At 32.3% G+C, this 23,956-nt stretch overlaps 1 protein-coding gene across 2 annotated transcripts in view; it reads right to left on the reverse strand.

Moving 5' to 3' along the window:
• LOC127710318 (sortilin-like) overlaps positions 1 to 23,956 on the reverse strand; it is a 66,401-nt gene extending 42,445 nt beyond the window's left edge. The window contains exons 1-11 of one of the 2 annotated variants that reach the window (XM_052216121.1): positions 23,686 to 23,956; positions 16,991 to 17,050; positions 13,650 to 13,717; positions 12,103 to 12,211; positions 9,101 to 9,268; positions 5,082 to 5,108; positions 3,656 to 3,726; positions 2,776 to 2,858; positions 1,868 to 1,998; positions 1,108 to 1,191; positions 662 to 722 (exon numbers count right to left, since the gene is read on the reverse strand). In XM_052216121.1, coding sequence (XP_052072081.1) covers positions 662 to 722; positions 1,108 to 1,191; positions 1,868 to 1,998; positions 2,776 to 2,858; positions 3,656 to 3,726; positions 5,082 to 5,108; positions 9,101 to 9,268; positions 12,103 to 12,211; positions 13,650 to 13,717; positions 16,991 to 17,050; positions 23,686 to 23,913 — 1,090 coding nt within the window. In that variant the 5' untranslated portion in view covers positions 23,914 to 23,956. The remainder of the gene's footprint in view (positions 1 to 661; positions 723 to 1,107; positions 1,192 to 1,867; positions 1,999 to 2,775; positions 2,859 to 3,655; positions 3,727 to 5,081; positions 5,109 to 9,100; positions 9,269 to 12,102; positions 12,212 to 13,649; positions 13,718 to 16,990; positions 17,051 to 23,685) is intronic. The other variant, XM_052216122.1, reaches the window with a different exon arrangement.

The raw sequence follows: 23,956 nt of genomic DNA on the forward strand, positions 1-23,956 counted from the left end.
ACTCTGCATTTTTCACCAATTTTTATACTTTGTCAGTTTGATTACATGTTTGATTACATTGCATTATACAACAATCATTTACAGTGAAAAGTGCATTAAAATGATAGAAATAAAAGACTAAGTCTGCTGTTTATTCCTCAGCTGCAAATTTTGTAATATAGAAAAAATTTTCAGTCTCTGTTTGTTCAAATACAAAGCTTTCTGGTTCGTTTGAACAAGATGGGCCATGCGGCAGCCATGATGACTTTTACGACTGGTTATTTTTTTAAAAGTATTACCGTAATTTTGAGCTATGCTACAAAAGTTAAATTACAGTAGTTACCAGTTCAAAAACTATCTGAATACCAAAGAAACCGACGACTGGTTCTTTTTCAAAAGTATTACCGTCATTTTGAGCTATGCAATTAAAGTTTGTTTACATTAGTAACCAGTTCAAAAGCTATCTGAATACCGAAAAGATGTAAAATAAAAGTGAACAACCACCAAAATTTTGTTGGTCATCAGGACTGCCACTACACATGCAATTGTCGGTCCTAGCCGATTTTTGGCGGTCAGGAACCACAGGACCGACGGTTTTCGAGAACTCTGCAGATTGTGAATATGTCTTAAAGGAATTATATGGGCATCAAACCTATTAATACAGAATGCACCACACACATACCTCCTGGATTATCCACATGCATGAATACCAATCCTTCATTCATATCCAAAACAGAGAAAAACTGAAATAATAAATAGCAATCCTTCATAAATGTCAAACACAGAAAAAAAACTGGAATAGTTAATATCAATCCTTCTTTCATGTCAAAGTGGTTATGTAGTTCATAATGCGTTTTCTGATATTGGATGTATTCTCTAGATTATATGCCCGTATCCATGTAGTTAAACATACATGGGAATCAGATCTTTCAATGTGTTGATTTGGACACCAGTTGTTATATTTTGTTGGACACTTAAATTCGTAAATTAAGCCATCAACAAATACCACGAAAATTGGTACCCAACGAATAAAAGTACTTTCACAGTAAATATATGGTATTGTAAGACAGACTGATTACTGTAGAGCTCCAATATTTGCTTCTGGACCATAATAATCATTATTCTTACCCTTTCACCATTCATCGTTGGTAAGTACGTTCTATCCCATGATGCTCCACCATCTGTTGAGACCAACATTTTTCTTAGAGAACTCTGTAGAAGATGAAAATGTCAGTTGTTTTGGATATTTATTTGCTATTTTCTGATTAAGCTTTAAAATCCATTTTCTTTATCTAAATATTAAGTTGCTTAGAAGGAATTATATATTACAGAAGTGAGCCACCTTTAAACCATATTGAAAATCTATTAAGCTATTGGAATCTGTGGAAGCTTCTGAAGGTATTCCTAAATAAGTTACAAATTAGAAATAAGAGCCTCCTAAAAGCATATTGATTGATATAAAAAAAGAAAGCCTGGACAGTCATATAAAGTATGCAAGCTTACAAGAAGATTATGAACAAATGTGTCAACTTTCCAAATTGTTATGAAAAAAAGATTTGTCGAGTATTAAGAATATAAAACTAGAAAAATCAATATAAAGAGATGTCTTTATACTAATTAAGTCTTTTTTCCAAAGCTGGAATGAAATTTTAGTTGACATTTTCACAATGCTCCTTTAGTATGCAATGCTTATATGTTCTCACATCAATTGACACTTGACAATCTCATCACCTATTCCTTGAAACAGTCAAGAAATCTACTACTATATACCAGTAAAGTCTGCAACTGAAAATATCTATCAACATATATCTATCTTGTTTTAAAAAAAATCAAAATCTTGTGGACCACTTTTAACATTTAGAATATAAAATGAAACTACACTAAATACCCCTGCTTTTTCTGGAACAGCTACATAAAGAAACTTGTCTTGGTGTCCAAATGATATAACATCTTTCATTAAAGTTGTCCAACTTTTTCCAAGGTCGGTTGACTTCTTTAAATCATACTTGATTTCAAAAACTACAATTTAAAGAAAAATAATTGCATAATGAAGCAAAACAAATTATTTATCTGTTTCATAACAGATTTTGCATACATCTAGAAAATAATTTGCTTAAACTATGACATGATTAGGAAGCCTGTTCTTCAATTGTGACACATTTCAATTATATTAGTTTTAATGAAAATATTATTTGATTGATTGATTGTTGCTTGCTTTTTTAAAACATCCTTAATAAATAAAACAATTAAAAGATGACAACCACAGGAACTACTTTACTCTAGAAAACTACATAAAGTTGTAGCAAAACTATAGGAATTTAATAGGTGTTGGCAGGAGCAGGGTTTGAGGAGCAATAGAAATGTAATTATAATAAAATGCTCCGCTGGGCATAGCTTGATACGACCGCAGAGGTTGTTCTATAAGTATGGACACTACATTCAAGATTGATACAGCTCTGGATTTGGATTGTGATTAAACATTTGACACAGCATACGTTTCTGACACAGAATGAATGTGGTCAAAGAACAGAAAATTTTGATATTGGACATTTATCCATCATGGTCCAATAAAAAAACAGGCTTTGATTTGAAAAATGAAAGGGGACCATATAAGAATTTTTGTTTCATTCTGGCAAATAATTCAAGATTTAACTAAAATGTTTCAGCAAACCAGAGGCATTGGTATCCATCCTATATCTCATATAGTGAAAAGGTAACATTGACATCAAAATTAAAAGTCATGGGAAAAATTGCCCAAAAAATACCTATCCATTGGTATGGTATACTAAGACTTACATGTGGCAAAGAATGGATGAGTATTGGCTGAATCAATTGCTGCATATATAGTCTGATCTGTATCCACTTTTGAATTGGAACCCCTGAAATATTTGAAATATTATTGCCAGCAAAGTAAAAATGTAGAATGTGAAATTAAGCTAGGTTTTAAGTAAAAACTTTCAAATGCAAAATACTATCATCATATTGTCCCTGTCTATCTTGGTATACACCAAATTCTAATGCAATTTGGTTTGTAACTCCAATTTTGATTGGATGATGACTGCCATCAATTCCCTGTTGATGGTTGGAGTCATTGGCAACAATTTTGCACAATTGCAGTTGACGTTTATAGGATATTTGAAATGTTTAATTTTTAACATTTTAAGAGTATTGCATTAGAATAAGAATAACAGGACTGTATTTGAAGAGTCGCCATCATCAATTTGCAACTGTCAAATCCCCAATTGACAGAGGCAACTCTTCATATACAGTACTGTTATTCCTTAAATGACAATTGGCAATAAAACATTTTTTTTTTCGTTGAAATAAATTTCCCAGTACATCTATGGAATGAGGATGCTATCATTCACTTATTATATATCCCTATTCTCAACTGTAATTTAAGAAAGAAAAGTTTTTTAATCAGATTGATCATTAGTGGTCTCCACATAAATAAAACTAAAGACAATTCAAGACTTGTGGCTAAATATTACATTATTACTATTGAGGTTATTAATGTACAGGTGCGATCTGCATAGTTTTCAATTTAAAGAACATTACTCAATTTTGGTTAGATGACTGTCCGTAAAAAACAAAATCAACCCTTCAAACAATGGCTGTTCAATTTTTCCTAAGCCTCCTATTCTATCATGTGTGTGTGTTTTCATATCACTCCTACCATTTAAAAACTTGGACAGAGTCTGCAATCCTTTTCCAGTTTTTACCATTATCCTCACTCACATAAATGGTCTGAAATGTCATAAATGGTAAATGTGAACAAGCTTTTTTTATCTATTCATCAAAATTTTAATTATGTGCCTTTGATACTTAGGTCATACAATTATTAGATAAAAAAAAACCTGGAAAATTCTGATTTTTGTTATAATGTACTCATACTTGATCTACTAGAAGCTGTGTTAAAAACTAAAACAAAGATGAATCTGAACAACAAATCCATTAACAATGAAAATATACTACTACAGCAATGTAATGTTTTGAGGTAACTAAAACACTAATTGTATCACTTTATCTAATTACCAAAACAAATCAACTATATTTTTTCTCAGGTGTATTTTTCAATTAGTATAAAATTGAAGTTTGAATATTAACATCACTATTTCAGGACTATGTGTAAATACTGTTCATATAAAAAATGACTATCTTCTTACTGCCAAACTATTAGGATATTGTTCAAGGATAACAAATATTCAAATCTCAACCTTAAACACATAAAACAATGCAAATATGTGCAGTGCAATACAGCGATCGGACCATGATGGTGTTTAGTAGCTACTACAGGAAGGGTAATACATGCAAATATGGTGCTAACATAATTCATACATTACTGAGGGGAGAACACTCTTGCTTTGGGAAATCCATTGCTTTCCATTGATAACATACTTATTTACTGTTCAACATTAAATTGTTACATATTGGAATCGCAGAAAAGTTCAGAAATATCTAGTAGAGCATATGATAAAATAATATCTTAATATCAGCAACCAGGGCATTGCAAATGGGCCTTTAACAGAACCTATATTAACTAAAGTCTAGTCAGTATGAAATGTTCTTTTTAGCTAAGTACATGTAGTTTGTTTTTTGTTTACTTTTGTCTAAAAATTGGTTTTGTGTCTCAGAACACAGCCATGTGTGTATCATTAGTAGATGATATATATATGAAATAATTAGTAAATGGTAATATATGTCAATCATACTGTATGATTATAAAAGGAACCTCTACTTTGGTCATTTCATTACACTGATGCTGCAAGTCAAACTGTTTGATTGATTGTTGGTTGCTTAACCTCTAGCAGCAAATATGTCATGCACATTTCTGACGATACAACATTTAATAAGTCTGAGCAATTAATTGTTTTGACACATAAATACAATGCTTAAGGATGCTGTTAGTTTTTTTAAATCATTCTCAAGTCTGTATATATATATAAATACAATGCCGTAGGATGCCTTTGGTTATTTTTTTCACCTTTTGACAAGTCTGAACAAACAACTATTTGTTTTCACATACATTTTTCTAGCACATACAACATACATAACAATGGTAAGCAATGACGACACATAAAGGGAGATAAATGGTACTTTACCTGTCTTTTTATTTCTTTGGATTTTTTCTAGAATCAGTAAAATGCTTATCACCGAACATAATATAAAAGATATATACAAAAAAAAATTTAGCCCTCAACAATATTTCTTATAATCATTAGCTACTGAATCCTTCAAAAGTGGCCTGTCTTGTTTAACTGACACTGGAAAATTCATCTTTTTTTCATTACAATGCCACATGACATGAATACTTGTTAAGTAAACCATGTAAGTCTAGGCTGTTGTCAGATTACTACCATAGATAGTGTTCTCAATTGAGTTGAGTGGTTTGAAAAATATAAAGGGAAAACAAATTTATTTAGGCGAGGGTTTTTTAATTTGTTGGTTAACAAATCTGCCAACCCTATTTTTCTGATTTTCAGAAAAAATAAATTTGACATTTCATGCTTTTTCACTCCCACCGACTCTAACAAATACATTATCCCTGAACTATAAATAAAAAAGTCTGCTTAGCAGCATTATCATGAAAATAAATGCATTATTTTAGCATGTTAAACATTAACAGAAATGATTAAACATCGTGTGTTCTAAAAAATAAAAATCTAAAATGATCCATAATTTGTGTTTCTAAAAATAGAAAATCCTAACTGACCTTGAAAAGTTGTTTCTGCAATAATTTTGCGGAACGAAACCTATGTAAAACAAGAGTGCACACGCTGAAATGTCCTGCCTGCTTTACTGACCATTGATTTTATGTTGATAGTCCTAAATATAAAGCTTTACTACAAGTATCACATAAATTTAACATGATCCAAGAAAATAAGGTCAAGGCCAGATAAACCAAAGCGGAAATACATGTACACCTTAAAATAATTTCATACACCAAATATAGTTGACCTATTGCTTACAGTTTCGAAGAAACGAACTTAACCAAGAAAACTTAACATTGACCAATGAACCATGAAAATGAGGTTAAGGTCAGATAAATCATGCCAGACAGACATGTACACCTTACAATCAATCTATGCATAACATATAGTTGACATATTGCTTATAGTATCTAAGAAACAAAATTAACCATGAAAATGAGGTCAAGGTCAGATGATACCTGCCAGACAGATATAAACACCTTACAATCATTCCATACACCAAATATAGTTGACCTATTGCTTATAGTTTACGAAAAAACAGATCAAAACATAAAAACTTAACTCTGAGCAATGAACCATGAAAATGAGGTCAAGGTCAAATAAAACATACCAGACTGACATCTACATCGTAAAATATTTCCATACACCAAATATAGTTGACCTACTGCATATAGTATTAGAAAAAAGACCAAAACACAAAAACTTAACTTTAACCACTGAACAATGAAAATGAGGTCAAGGTCAGATGACACCTGCCGGTTGGACATGTACACCTTACATCATTCCATTCACCAAATATAGTAGACCTGTTGCTTATAGTATCTGAGATATGGACATGACCACGAAAACTTAACCTTGTTCACTGATCCATGAAATGAGGTCGAGGTCAGATGAAAACTGTCTGACAGACATGAGGACCTTACAAGGTACGCACACCTTTTGACAAGTATTCATAATAAGATAGAAATTAACATTACAAAAAATCTTTTTTTAAAGTAGTCACTGAACCATGAAAATAAGGTCAAGGATAATCGACATATGACAGACGGAAACTTAATAACATAAGGCATCTATATACAAAGTATGAAGCATCCAGGTCTTCCACCTTCTAAAATATAAAGCTTTTAAGTAGTTAGTTAACGCCACCATGGCCGCAGCCGCTGGTTCACTAATCCTATGTCGAGCTTTCTGCAACAGAAGTAGTAGGCTCGACAAAAACCCATTACAAAAAGGTTGTTTTCCTTCTTTGTCATAATTCCACAAGATTATTCATCTTATAGATGGAAAGATGTCAAGTTAAAAGTAAAAGTATTTCACAAACAATTTGGAATTTTCTTGTTTCATAGATTGATTCTCGTCCATTTGGATATCCAAAACAGGATTGCCTGACAAAGCATGAAACGATATCTTAGTCTTTCTTGTGGACGAGTCTACATAGTTTTTGACACGGATGTTATTTACATGAGACGCGTTTTCAATTCTTAATTTACGTGTTTTCAATTTTTAATTTACGTGTTTTCATGCTTGAAGACCATTATTTAGCATGTTTCCTGAAAGTTGATAAAAAGCAACCTGTAGATGTTTTTTCTCATTCATGAAATGACCATTTATTTTCCTGTTTGTCTGTGGACATAACCCCCTTTTAACAAAATTATATAACTGGCGATGGTTAAACAGCTGAGTAATAATATTTGGAACTAAATTTAAGAAATGACAAAATAGCATACCAAAAATATTATTAGTGAGCTGAAATATATATTTATTTTATACATATTTATTTATGTCTTTATAAGACATTTTTTTCTTTTTTAAATATTTAGGTCTGACCGACCCGACTTTTTCAAATAAAAAATCTGTAAACCAACAAATTAAATTAAAAAACCATTGCCTTAGTAAACATTCTGGTATTGCTATTCTGTTTGTACATTTTAAAGGTGTAAACCATGACGACATAGTCAAACCAGACACTGTGTTTATATTTGATTATGTATTTCAAAAGGGGTTTTGTTTAAGTGAACCCCCAATTTCAGGGATTGATCCAAACCTGATAAATATACATATGCAATGCCAGCTGTGTCAATAGGATTGAAGAACCTCTAACGTTCATATGCTTAGGACCACAATATTGTCCTAAAACACAAGACTCTTAGTGTGCCAATTCTATAGTATATCTTTATTAAAATATGTTATTTCCAATATGAATTCCACAATGAATAGGTCAACACTTGAAATGGCTTTCTATCCAGTTACATAGATAGAAAACCATCGATGTTAGTTTCCTATCATCAAAACATACAAGCCAGCAGCTCACATTTAAATAAAATGCTTCGCTGAGCGCAGCCTGATATGACCGCAGAGGTCGAACCCTGAACAGTTTGGGCAAATTTGGACACAACATTCAAGCTTGATACTGTCTGAATTTGGATTGTGATCAAATTTTTGACATAATATAGGTTTCTGACACAAAATAAATGTGGTCAAAGATCTTACAAATCTATTGCACAATACTGTGCAATTGAAGATTTCTTCTTGAAACTTTCCAAAATTCAAAAAATTTGAAAAAAAAAATGAATCCCTTAAAAAAATTGATAAAAAAAATCCCCCCCCCCCCCCCCCAACTTTTGGAAACCCCCCTTGGAGCAATAACCCCAAAACTCAAAAAACTCAATCCCAGCCTTTCCTTTGTAGTATGGAACATAGTAGTACAATTTCAGAGAGATCCATACACTTAAAACACAAGTTATTGTCTGGAAACTAGAAAAATGCTTGTTTTTGGCCCTTTTTTGGCCCCTAATTCCTACATGTTTGGGGCAATTAACCCCAAACTCATTCAGAGCCTTCCCTTTGTTATATGGAACCTTGTGGTACAATGTCAGAGAGATCCATACACTTACACACAAGTTATTGTCTGGAAACTAGAAAAATGCTTGTTTTTGGCCCCCTTTTGGCCCTTAATTCCTAAACTGTTGGCCCCATAACCCCTAAAATGAATCCCTACCTTCAAATTGTGGTATTAAACATTGTGGTACAATTTCAGATCTAGAGCAATCAAAATACTTATACACAAGTTAATATCCTGCAACTAGAAAAATGCTTTTTTTGGGCCCCTAATTCCTAAACGGTTGTGACCATCATCCCCAAAATCAATCCCAACTTTCCTTTTGTTGTATTGAACCTTCTAAAAAAATTTCATAGAGATCCATTCACTTAAACAAAAGTTATTGTCCGGAAACCAATGTGTCTTCGGACGACGATGACATCATACCATTATACGATCCCAAAAAAAATTTTGCGGTCGTATAAAAACCAGTCAACATCTGAGAATTACAAATTTTTTTTTCTGGTTTTTTGAATATCTGTAAAAAATCTGATTATTCCAACATCCATGTAGGAATAAATTAAAAACAAACCTTGACTGTAAGAACACTTGAAGATGCCATCAAATATTCTTTGTTTTTAGGATTAAAATGTAATTGTCCATCTATCTGAAAGTTTAGCTTTACGGATACAAAACTTTTTCCACTGTCTTCTGTTATGTACAGTACTGTTCCATCAGGACGAACAGATACTAAATATACCTGTTAAATTAGAAATTATTCGTGACAAGCAAATTATGAAGTACAATACAAAAACATTTTGCATAAAGAAAAGTCATAACTATCAATATCTAAATGATGAAAAATATGGTGTCATTACTCATTAGTCATCTCCAACAGCAACATTTTTATCAGACCCAAATAATCATAAACAGGTTTTTATTTTTTTTAATAAATGTTGTAATACAAATATTATATTTCAGCTATATTTCCATCTGCAACAAATATATTTTTCAAATGGATTTATTTGCAAATTAGGTTAGAGAACGGAAACGAAAAAATTAAGCAATTTTTCCATTTGTAAAGGGGCATAACTCTAGAAAGGTAAAAGTGACACCACCCAAATTCAGACTTGATCTGTGTTTTGTGGTAACAAGCATTGTGTATAAGTTTCATGTCATTTGGTTGAGGCAAACTAAAGTTAGAGAACATAAACCAATATCGGGACGTACAGACAAGGGTAAAACTTAATGCCCCCCGCTCCGGCGGGGACATAATAAAATCATTATTTTATGATTAGAATTGCAGATTGATACAACCGCAGAGGTCAAACCCTGAACAGTTGAGTCAAGTATGGACACAACATTCAAGCTTGATACAGCTCTGAATTTGGATTGTGATTATATATTTGATACAGCCTAGGTTTCTGACACAGAATGAATGTGGTCTAAGAAATTTGAAATTGGACATTTACCTATTATGGTCCAATATCCAAAATGTAAATACATTGTTAATTCAGCATATGAAAGAACCCCAAGAATTCTATTTTTGATGAGATCATTTAAAGTATAATTTGGACCATTTGGACCAATATAAAAACAGGGCCATAACTCCAAAATCTAAATACATGGTTTATAGATTCAGCATATTAAAGAATTCAATACTTTGAATTAAACCCTATTGAAATTGGTCAAGAAATAAGCAATTTATACTAGTATTAGAAAAGTATTGTTTTTGGCCACAGTTTCCTTAACGGTTAGGGCAACAACCCCCATAAATCAATCCCAACCTTCCTTTTTTAGTATGGAACTTTGTCGTACAATTCCATAGAGATCCATAGACTTATACTCGTTATTGTTAGGCAGCCAGAAAATCCCAGTTTTTGGGCCCCTAATTCCTAAATGGTTTAGGCCATACCCCTGAACCTTCCTTTTGAGGTATTGAACCTTTTGGAACAATTTCATAGAGATCCATACAATTATACACAAGTCATTGTCCTGAAACAAGAAAAATGCTTGTTTTTTGGGCCTTTAATTTCTTAATATTTAGGACAATAACCCCCAAAATCAATCCCAACCTTCCTTTTGTGGTATATAACCTTATAGTATAATTTCATAGAGTTTCATACAGTGATACTCAAGTTATTATCTGGAAACCAAATGAGGACAACATCATTCCATTACCGTAGAAAGGCTTGTATAGTCCGCGGTTTTATTCTCCAAAATTGGACCTTCCAGACGGGGTGCGGACTATAGAGTACAATAAGCAAGAAATAAGAGAAAAATTTCAATTTCGTGGTCGAGGTGGTTTGTTTACGTTCCGCCATCTTTGTTATTTCTATTGTAGAGGGCGCTCTTATCATTTTTCAAACTAATAATTTTAACTCATCCATATTAATAAGTTATTTCTATTCAATATCAAATTAATACTGATAAATATAAAAAACTAAACCTTTCATTACAAATTTCTCGTTTCTTTTCAATGCATTGGTTGAAATAAACTGGTATCTGCTTGATTGAAACGATACAAACATAGGGAAAAAGACAACCGTAAACCAGCTTAGAATTTGTAAACTACAAAACGTAATCGGTTATTGTTCGTTCCGTTTTGGTGTTTCATACTGACTAATATGGTTTGTATTAGCTTAAGACCCTTCAAACATTAATGCGATAGATATATTAAAGACTGTTTTACAAAAGGATGGAACTGTTTTACTTTCAAAGTCGTATTATAGTGATATCTGTTATGTACGGATTTCGACTCTCACCGGTTAATTTCTTCTTTTACACGTGCTTTTTAAACTTCCTGTTTAAACATACACAAGTTTCTAAATTGTTTTTTAAGTGAATTAAACTTATTTTAACAATCATGAAGCGTTCTAGAATCATTTACAAGCAGTTTCAGCTTCTGTTTGATGATGGAAAACAGGTTTTTCCAAGAAAATACCGCAAACGACCGCACAGGATTTGAAATTACCGGAGTTTCATTAGACCTTTTCTAACAGTTACAAAAAGTTTTTTTACCTAAAATTTCGTTGGGAGAAGGGGGTGCGGACTATGTACCACTGCGAACTATACAAGCCTTTCTACGGTATATGGCCTCAAAATTTTGCAGTCATATAACAATTCATGGTAGCCATTAATTATTGAAAATTAAACACAGGATGCTTTGTTTGTGTAGAATTTTTACCCGCAAATAAAGCATTAATTCTGTTCAAATTCGAAATAAACCATGGCAGTGATGCTTTATTTTGATTCTTATAAGAAAATTTGAAAACTTTTTTGCATTAAAAGCTGACCAAAAAAACTTGTAAGAAATACAGTCATTTTGATGTGATGAAGTAAAAACATTCTTAAAAAAAGATTGTTTCACAATTTGAAGTATACAAATACATGTACAGATACTTACTTTTTTAGATTTAATTGAACTTCTTGGCGAGCAACTCCCACAGAAATCCCATTTTGATTTCAAGTGTCATTAAAATACATATGCTACAAATTTAATTGTGATGTTAAGCAACTGTACATTATATTTGAAAAAACTTTCAGCAAGGACCACAATTTTGAAGATTTGTTCATTTTAGGGACATTATTTACCTTATTAGTATCATCTGTATGTCTAAATATCCCAGCATGCTTTCTGATGAAAGTTGGCTCTTTACTAAGCTTACTGGTAATATTCTCAAATGTCTTACCATAGTCTTCTCTGTAAATATGTACAGAAATATGGTTTGAAAACATACATGCAAAGTGAATATTTTTATCATATTTCCCAATATATCATTTTGCTAAGCTCACAAATAAACTGTACATCACAACCATTAAAGGTTAAAAAGAATTTACTTGACAATATATAGTCCGACTCAAAGGTATCAAGCATCATAATTTATAAACCAACATCATTATGGTAAGCTTAATTTTATATAAATATATCCCTGCACCTGTGAGTACTTAAGGGGGAAATATTGCTTTCTTTTTGCAAAGAAATATATTAGGCAATAGTTTGAACTGAACTATCTCCCTTTGTTCATAGTTGTTAATATAATTGAGAATAAAATTGAGAAAAGAAACAGGGAATGTGTAAAAGAGACAACAACCCGACCAAAGAGAAGAAAACAGCCCAAGGCCACCAATGGGTCTTCAACACAGCAAGAAAATCCCGCACCTGGAGGTGGGCTTCAGCTGGCCCCTATACACCAAGCATCCTTTTCTGCAACTTGTGTAATTTTAGAAAAATTGGTTTTCTTTACAATTTATATGTTGTAAATTGAATATCTTTGTATATATCATCCATTAAATAATTGTTTGACAGAGGTATTCATAGATCCACAATATATTGTGTGTACACAAAAAACACAGGTAGAGAGAGATACATGGCTAAAATATAGCTACATGTAACCATTCAGTGGCTATACGTATTATATTGCACTTTGTATAATCTTTATCCCTAAAACAGCTTAAGTAACAAATGTTTGCAGAGGTACCAGCAACTAAATTCTATAAATGCTTGTGGTACAAGTGACCTATGTTCTGTAAATAATTGTTTTGTTAAATATAGTGACTTACATACTACTGGTAACCATGGCACTAATGACTTACAATTCTATAAATTTTTGAGGCTACAGTGAATAATTCAAACAAATGTTTGTGGCAAAACCGACTTGTGTTCATATTTTTTGCGGCAGCCCTGACTTGTGTTCATATTTTTTTATGGCAGCAGTGGCTTTTATTCAAAACTATTGTGGTATCAAGAAACACCTAAGGAAGTTAACTCTTTAAAAATCAGATGAACATTTTAATTACATATTATTACATGTAGTAAAGAGAAATCAAGCTTCTCAATGATCAAAATTAGTGTTTGTCAAACTGCTATATATTCAATGAAATTATTCCTGTAAATTGTGTTATTCAAAGTTCTTGAATTTTTTATATTTTTGTTAACCAGTCAAAGTAAATATTTTGTCAAAATTTTATGAGAATTAAGAGCCAAATCTACTTTAGTCAAAGTGTTGGGTACCCCCTCAGTTGTGGCATTGCTGACTTACATTCTTTAAGAGTTTGTGGCACCAGTGACTTAGGTTCAATACATGTTTATGGCATATATGACTAACATTCTACAAATGTTAGAGAAAGCAGTAACTTACGTTCTATATATATTAGAGGCACCTGTTGCTATACCAAAAGATTCTTGACTTGTCACTACTATCATTGTCTGAAAAGGACACAAAAAATATTGAGTCATGCCTTTTCACATCCAACAACATATTTACTAGACAGTAGATGAAACATATGGAAGATCATGCTATCCTTCAAAAGCATGTTACGTTAATACAGGGTTCTCACTAAGGTATGTACATGAGTCCTGGACTCATGAAAATATGTCTGGACTCATCATTTTCAAAACTGGTGAAACCAAAGATGCATCAAGATTATAAAATGTTGTATCAACTGAGCATGTATATCATCATTTTATAACAAAAGTTTGAAAAAAATCTAAATTAAATGTCATTTCCTTGCTCTGTTTTGTCATGGAGACTGAAATAATAGATTATATAGCAATGAAATTTCATCTTCCCACTGTTAGACTCTCCATGGCCAAAAAATGACGAGTCCTGGACTCACCTTAAAAAATCCTTAGTGAGAACCCTGTTAATACCAATATTTTAACTTTATTTTATATTTATTCAAAACTATAAGCTTTTAGTGGAGTTGATGTCAATGTTTTGATTTTATTTTCAGTCTGTGCAGTTGATTTGTATAAATATAAATCATGTCCTGTTTGCTGTAAATTTCTGAATTTTTCTTTTAAGCCTTTAAGTAATTTTTTTTATATTCTAATTTCTAAATACTACACTCTGATTAAGGATGTATTCTTCTGATGTTTCAGTCTCGTTGAAATCTCCTTCAGACATGTCAGAAATTATTTCCAAAACATGTGATACAAGTGGAAAATATCAAGAAATTTAAAAAATATTACAATCAAACTATGTGAAAAAAATGTGTACTTACAATAAGCAGTTTTTATGTAATAAAATGGGTGAAGTAAAAAAGAAATGATTTTACCAAAAATATATACATCCCATATCAATTTTTTCTTTTCAAAATTCTTAGATATGTACTTTTTCAATCATTCATAACAAAGAAGTTGATATAATATGATTTTTGTTCTAAATAAAATGCTCCGCTGGGGCGCAGCTTGATACAACCGCAGAGGTCGAACCCTGAACAGTTGGGGCAAGTATGGACACAACATTAAAGCTTGATACAGCACTGAATTTGGATTGTAATTAAATATTTGACACAGCAAAGGTTTCTGACACAGAATGAATGTGGTCTAAGAACTTAAAATTTTTAATTTACCTATTCAAACCATATTATTATGATTTGCTTTTATATATAAATCAGATATAACCAATTTAAAATGGAAAATTTTAAAGAAAAAAAAGGAAAAAAAAATCCCCCCCAAATTTTTTGAACCCCCTTATGATTCATCACCACCAAACTCAATCCCAGCCTTCCCTTCGTGGTATGGTACCTTGCAGTACAATTTCAGAGAGATCCGTACACTTGAACACAAGTTATTGTCTGGAAACTAGAAAAATGCTTGTTTTTTTGCCCCTTTTTTGCCCCAAATTCCTAAACGTTTAGGGCAATTACCCCCAAACTCAAACCCAGCTTTCCCTTTGTGATATGGAACCTTGCAGTACAATTTCATAAAGATCCATACACTTACACACAAGTTATTGTCCTGAAACTAGAAAAATGCTTGGTTTTTTTTGCCCCTTTATGGCCCCTAATTCCTGAAATTTTGAGGCAATTACCCCAAAAATCAATCCCAGCATTCCCGTTGTGATATGGAACCTTGTGGTACAATGTCAGAGAGATCCATACACTTACACACAAGTTATTGTCATGAAACTAGAAAAATACTTGTTTTTTGCCCCTTTTTGGCCCCTTATTCCTAAACGATTTGGGCAATTTCCCCCAAAACTCAATTCCAGCTTTCCCTTTGTGATATGGAACCTTGCAGTACAATTTCATAAAGATCCATACACTTACACACAAGTTATTGTCATGAAACTAGAAAAATGCTTGTTTTTCGCCCCTTTTTGGCCCCTTATTCCTAAAATTTGGAGGCAATTACCCCCAAAATCAATCCCAGCATTCCCTTTGTGATATGGAACCTTGTGGTACAATGTCAGAGAGATCCATACACTTACACACAAGTTATTGTCATGAAACTAGAAAAATACTTGTTTTTTGCCCCTAATTCCTCAAATTTGGAGGCAATTACCCCCAAAATCAATCCCAGCATTCCCTTTGTGATATGGAACCTTGTGGTACAACGTCAGAGAGATCCATACACTTACACACAAGTTTTTGTAATGAAACTAGAAAAATGCTTGTTTTTCGCCCCTTTTTGGCCTCTAATTCCTAAAATTTGGAGGCAATTACCCCCAAAATCAATCCCAGCATTCCCTTTGTGATATGGAACCTTGTGGTACAATGTCAGACAGATCCATACACTTACACACAAGTTATTGTCATGAAACTAGAAAAATGCTTGTTTTTTTGCCCCTTTTTGGCCCCTAATTCCTAAAATTTGGAGGCAATTACCCCCAAAATAAATCCCAGCATTCCCTTTGTGATATGGAACCTTGTGGTACAATGTCAGAGAGATCCATACACTAACACACAAGTTATGTCTGGAAGTTACAAAAATGCTTATTTTTGGCCCCTAATTCCTTAACTGTTGGTACCATAACCCCCAAAATCAATCCCCACCTTCCTTTTGTAGTATTGAACCTTATGGTAAAATTTCATAGAGATCCATTCACTTAAACTAAAGTTAGAGTGCGAAAACCAATGTGTCTTCGGACGACGACGACGACAACGCCAACGTCATACCAATATACGACCACAAAATTTTTTTTGCAGTCGTATAAAAAAGGGAAACTCCTAAATCTACAAAATTTACAGCATGGTCAATTTGACACGAAAAAACAACAAAATTTTATAAAACTTTCTTATATTAACACCTACCTATAGTTTATTTAAGTTAAATTTATTCAGATTGGTCCACTTCATCTTTAGTAAAAGCATGAAAATAAGTTTGTGAAACTGTGATTTTTTTTCATGAGAATAGCCCCAAAATGGGTAAAAATTGATCAAATGGAAAAAATCATAAAAATGGGGTACTTTCAAATGGCTGAAGCAAAAAAAGGAGTGCACCACCATATGATTTTTTCTTCATCAATTATTTTCTTACAGTCATATAAACCTTAAAATCAGGTTAAGAAAAAAAGTTTAATTCTAGAAATTTTTGTCTCCTCAGAGGTGTACATCCTTAACATAAACAAATTAAAATTTATTCAATCTCATGAGCATTTTTGAATTATTTCTCTTACACCAAGAGGATAATGTAAACATTCATAAAATTTTCTTTTAGTATGTAAATTGATTGCTAAAACAAATCTATACATACCCCATGAGTACCGGCCCAGGCCAAAGCCATTCCTGTATTACTATCATTCTGAAATACTCTCTGAAACAGAAAACATCACTATACAAATCATTTGATAGGACATTCCATTAGATTGATCATGAAGTAACATGCATCTGTGCTTATAATATACTACCATTTCATTTTTAACTCTGGTGGATAGTTGTCTCATGGGCAATCATACCCCATCTCCTTATTTCTAAATTAATATTGGTAAAGCATCATGGAAACTTGAAAGTTATCAATCTGTCTTCTATGGGAGGTTATAACAGCGATAGTTCTTTATTTATATATGCATTCTTTCCTATTTCAGTTTCCAATTCTATTTAACTATATGACATGTTTATCTCCAACTTAAATTTTTTATTCCATCTTCATATGACATTTTAAAATCCTAGAATCTTAGTAAGTGTCCCTATCATATTCTTTTAGATGCTTCTTTATTTCTCATGTGAGAATTCATATACTATATTAGCGTCTCTTAGTGCCAACTTCTCAAACTATATTATGTGTGCGACCTTAAAATGGTAGATTGAAACCAAACAAAAATTGAAAGTAGGTTCAGTCATTATACTGGGTATAGGTATCAGTAATACTTTGTTTGCAGAAAAACAATAATTTCAGAACAAAAGTTCTGAAAAAAAAAATCAGAATTTAACATTCAATAATACATTTTCAAAATACCAGCAAATGGTAATATATCTTTACAAGGCAGAATGTCCAGTAAATATCTGATAACCACACTAAGATATATCAGACCTTTGATTCACTGTTTGCTTATGAATTTTCTTTCAGTATGTAAATTGGTTGTAATCAAAACAAATCTATATTATAATGAACCTCAGAATCTCTTTTATAAAAATAAGAAGATGTGATATGTTTGCCTAATTAATCTTTAAATTGATGCATTTTAACTAAATCTTTCTTATCCATTTAGTGAGTGCACGACACAGACACACACACCTGCTTTAGATTTTGTTCAGTTTTTTTCCTAAAACTTTCATAGGGAAACTTAAATATTCTGAGAGCACTTTGCACATAAGCCAGTGACTTGATTAGTCATTGTCTGATAATATATAATTACACCACATTCTACAGTTAAGTTTTTCATTCATTTATACATAAACTAATCTACAAACATGATTTTTACAATAACATGAGATAATCAGATTGAAAGTTTGGAAGTCTGGAGTACTTGTATTATTATTAATTTAATCATTTCCTTGCAATTAAGTTCTCTTGTTCAAACGATACATTAAATATTGTACATGTACTTAATTAAGTAATTTCTGTTTTTTCCTACTAAAAAAGAAATTAAATATTTGCCTTATGTTACACATGTACTTTTGTATCAGAGATGATGAACTTTGAACTTGAACCTTACAATAGATCTGACAAAATTAGTTATAAATGTTTAACTACTTTTAAAAATGTAAACTTTATAATGGATTTTATTTTAAGCTGGATATGTTTACCTTTAGAAACAAACGGGAGAAATAATCAGTATTATTTAAGTATATTTAGCTCACAAATATCCAAATAACATTACATTTCTTGAGCTTTTAAAGGCTTATTAAAAACAAATCAATGAAGTTAATAAATAAAATTCAATCATGCAGTAAATATAAACAGGATTTTTCAACATTTGTTACCATCAAACTTCATATGAGAATGATTAAATCTAAATGTAATCACATGACACTTGAAAACCATGTGATTGACTATTATAGTGAATAATTTAATTGAAGTTTAATCTATTTTTTAGCTCACTTGGCCCTATGGACCAGTGTGAGATATTGCAAATCAAATGGTGTTCATCCATTGAAATGGTATATTATTCAATAAATGATCTTCTCAGACTTTGTGACATCAATTGGAATAAATCTTGTTCTGAATCAGTCCACAGGTTGTTTTGCGACAAACTTTTGTTTGATGTGAAAATTCAACACAACAAATCACTTAGATAGATTCAAGAAGTTTGACTTGTAGAAAGTTCTATCTAAACTTTATTAATACAAAAATAAGGAGAACCAATATGACAGCTGCTATCCACAAGAGTCAAAATGACGTGGATGTAAGCAATTATAGTTTACTGATGGGTGTTTAATATACAATGGCTAGTAATAGTATTGTATGTATATTTAGGATGACATGTGCTTTTGATATGAATATTCACTACTTTATCCTAAAAGACACGCTCAGTCAAATTTTTAACCTGCTAGCTCACAAACAAATGTAGTAACAGTATAAGAAGACATATATCACCATTTTAAAACACAATATCCCAAAACTTCATTTGTGTTTATAATGCTAAGCCAGTCTTTACTTTTTAATGCTGTGTGGAAACGACACCAAAGACCAATTTCAAAGTCCCTGGTTTGATCAGGCCAAGAATCAAACAAAAGACTTGTGCACTCAATATAAACTTGTAAAATATGTTCATCATAACCTATCCCCTAAGTGAAAAAAACACAAATTATTCACAGGTTTTGTCTTGTTTTTTAATTTTCTATCTTAACTTTGTGATAATTACTGTCTACACAAAATGAAAGCTGTTTTTTTCTAAATAAAATAATGAAATAACCGGTACGATTTGAAAACACACAAATAATCAACCAATATATGAGAGACTGTGCTTCTACAGTGCATATGTAATAAAGCAACTCTGCTCTAAAACATTTAAAGTCAAAACAGGGAAAGGCTGTTGCTCATGTCTAAAATTAATATTCAAATGCAACAACTCAAAAGTCTGAAGGGATAAGCAACTACATTAACATGTTATATTTTAAAATTCCTCAAATCAGAGACTTGACATAATGAATATTCATAAATTGGTATTTGACAACCCTGTAAGACATGTACACATACATGTATGTGGCCCCATACCCACTTTTTTCATAAATCTAAAGAAACATTTAGTTTTGAAATTTGGCTTTACCTGTAGAATTTTATTTAACCAAGCCAAAAAATTAGCTTAAGCTAACTTAAGATATCCCTACTTTCAGTGCATTTGTACTTGGTGGAAATTTCAAGGGATGGACCAACAGATGGACAGACAGGGATATAAATAAAAATAGGATATCATATATAAATTTCATGGAATTGTCATTTGTAAATATTATCAATTTAGATATACATTTACTTTTGTAAGCCATTGAACCTTATTTTAATGGTCCACTGGTAGGGCTTGTAGAAATTGGTTGTATGTTGAATGGTTAGATCTTTAAATATTGTCTGAATTGAATAAAAAATATTTTATTATCAATTGTTTAATACAATTTAAACAAATCATGCATATGCATCATACGCATTTGAGTAATTGATGGTACTTAGTCACTTTCAGCAATCTTATATATATTATGGTGGCCACTTTTTATTGGTGGATGAAGCAAGAGTACCTAGATAGAACCACCCCTACATCAATTAAGAGGGTTCAAGCTTACAACCCCAGTGTTGACAGGGATCACTGTATATTAGCTACTTTGACCACTCCACCACAGTGGTCTCTAACCACCTCCATGGTCTTGTGGTACATGAAGCTTACATGTACTAGCCTTTAGTGTAGGAGGTATTGGGCTAAAATGCCAAACTTCGACGAATTAGACTAAAATCAATATTTGTCACCTCTCTGCCAAGCTGACAAAAAATTACATACATTTGTACCTGATATAATTGACTTATCATAATTGATTCCCCTTAAACTGACCTAATAAAAAAACTTTTACATATAATCGATGGACAAGTTTCAAAGTCAATAGACCATGAATGAGGGTTCAGGGTCAAATAATTTTGTTTCCATGGAAATGAGATGTGTCAATGCTAATACAACTGTTCACTTTATATCATTGATTAACCATTAGTTACATGTGTAGCAGGTCATTAGGAATGACCGCGACATGTCTAAGTGACATGTAAGGAACTAGCCAGATGGTTTTCAAGAAAGATTCCGGGTTCGCCCTGAAATGGACCTGTGAGCTACTCTAATGGAATAGTACACTATACACAGCGCAACATACAGCAAAGATAAACAACACATGGTCCAAATAGCCTGACTTGATACAGCACTACAGGCACAAAATGTTTTACCATGTTTAACTGCGAACAAACCTCCCTTTTTCTTTCAAGACCATATATACATGTACATGTATCATAAAAGCTTGATATGGTTCCACTTGAAAACAGTGTAGTTCGGCGGTTGTCGTTTGTCAATTGAATTGTTTCCTATTTTTCATGTCGGGGCCTTTTATAGCCAACTATACGGTATGGGTTTTTCTCATTGTTGAAGGCCGTACGGTTGCCTATAATTGCTTACATCCACTTCATTTGAACTTTGGTGGATAGTTGTCTCATTTGCAATCATACCTCATCTCCTTATTTTTATAGTGTTAGGGTTTAGGGGGTAGGCTGTAGGCTTGTACATACAACTTTTTCGGGTTACTCAGTAAACACTCACTTCTACTTTCACTTTCGACGTTTACTGTTAGCCAATGAGTATATAAAGACATTTGATGAACATTACATATATAATTTATGTTATTGTATGTAAATATTGTTGGTAAGGTCTCTTCATTGTTTGACCAGGGAGGGTTCCATGACTGAATGACTGTTCCCAACTTCTGTTTACCCTAATTTCACACCTTCCCTGCATTGTTACCTTTCTATTTATTTGTGTTAGGCCTGAATATTATAACCAGGGCCCATACATGCTAGAGTAAGCTTAGTTAAGTCCTGTTTGTCCATTTTCCGACTTGACAGAATGTCAACATTCACATTCACCACCATTTGCATTGGCAACTATATTGATATCAGTGATCACGACCCGAGATCAGCATCCTATCAGCATTACGTAATTTGCCAACATTCACTATAGGTGCACGAGACTGGTGGGACAGTTGTATAAAAACGAGTGATTATCAGTTTTCAAGAGGACTGCGGCCAGCTACCAGCATTCTGCCAAGTCAGAAAATGAACAAACAGGACTTGTTTGTCAGGTAATTCAATTAATTCAAAATTATGTTAACATAATGAACAGACTTACAAGAGGAACGAAAAAACTGGACTTATGGTGTACATTGTCCCATTATTCATGTTATTCAGCAATATATATACAGATCTATAGTACATGTTGTTGATGGAGCTCGCTGGTCTGGGCTTCTTTTTTTACCAGGTTGGGAACAACCCCAAAAATGAGGGATATCCCTTAATTGTGGGACTGTCCCTCAGACAAGGGGTCATTTTGCTGTTGTAGAAAAGAAAAAAAAAAACTTTTTTAACTTAAAAAGGGAAAAACATTATATTTGGAACAACTTTTCTAAAAGGGGGGTCCACTTATTTTTAATAGTAAAGACGATTGAGGTCCATGATTATTACAAAATTCATGGACATGTTTTGACAATATAACACTAGATAGATGTATATTTCTTTGGGAACTTCTGTACTAAGAAGTGGTTTTTACCCCCAAAAAAATTGTCATCAGTGATCACATGAAATGTACCCCATCTGACACAAAAGGGATCTATACTATAGCCTATATATATTTATGTGCTCTATGCGTAATTATGTTTAGTCGCGTAGTACCTATGGTAAGAACCGGTTTGGATTTCGCGGATAGTATATAAGAAAAGGATCAAGTTTTTCAGTTATCGAGGTTAGGTGGTGACCATGTTGATTACTACTACAGTGTAGACATATTTACAGTAGTGTAGAAATGTTATGTAATTCAGAGATCAATTGGATGTGTACTAATTATGATATTTGTTTATTTTTAGATATTCTGTAAGGCCAGTGTACCATAAAAAAAAAAAAAAAAAAAAATATTCAGTGAATCCAATGTTTTTGTGGACAGTGAAATGATGATTTAGCTTGTATAATGTTTAATATGGGGACGAAGTCCCCTATTACAGTAGAAAAATCAATAAAAAAAAAAAAAAAAAAATCGGGAAATTTTCCCGAAATTTTCTTTGTACTAATGAACTCAAAATCGTTAACTTTTTTTGGTAACTTTTTGTAATTCCCGCATTTGCACAGAAATCTACTTCCTTCTTCCGGTCTCGTTTGTTGTGAGACTTTGAGTGAAATATATATTTATCAGTCCAGTAAAATATAGGAAGGAACACAATAACAATTTCATTTCTAATCAATCTTTGATATGAAAAAACGTTACCTGATGATAGCGTTACTTTGTTTACATTGAATATGACGTCATAATTAAAATAACGTCACAACTAAAATCCCTAACAGCAGAACCAAAATCGGAAACGTTACGGTATTTCCATTTCTTTTTTAACAGATTTAAAACTTAAAATATGTTTGAATTAAAAAAAAAAAATGTATATAGACTTCGTCCCCTTTCACAGGTAATGCCTAATGCCTGCCTCATATTAAAATGACATGGTCACCGTGCTGGACAAAATCAGAAATGTGTTTCTTATTTTATACCAAGAATGATATAGTATACAGTTTGGGTTTGAAGTAGGTTTCAGAAATTAAGTAGCGATGTGCACATAAATACTTTATGTTCGTTTGAACAAGTGAATTAGAACTTAAATAGTCATTTCATTGAGGGGTTGTTCCCAACCTTTTTACTGAACAGTTAAGCATATATTCGTTCTTTTCTCAAAACTTTGTTGGATGTGCTTTTTTTTATATCTTAGGAAACCTATGTGTGCATTGTATACTTTTTCCAGTATTTGCGTCTTCTTCTGAAGAACATCGGTAAGAAATGTTGTTTCTTGTGATTGGCAAACTGAGTCAGCATCACGCCGAAATCGTGTTTGCCTATGACTTCCTTGAAGTTTCGAAGGTATGTCGTTTTGTGATATCTCGAAGTGATGTACAAACTCCCTGCTGCAATGACACTTCTGATAGACTGTCAAAGCCAAAACAAACCAAAGATGTAACTTCATTCTTCCGTGGTAATATGTGTTCAACGACGTTTCCGTTTCACGT

This window comes from Mytilus californianus, unplaced genomic scaffold, assembly GCF_021869535.1.
Source record: "Mytilus californianus isolate M0D057914Y unplaced genomic scaffold, xbMytCali1.0.p SCAF_1, whole genome shotgun sequence".
NCBI lineage: Eukaryota > Metazoa > Mollusca > Bivalvia > Mytilida > Mytilidae > Mytilus > Mytilus californianus.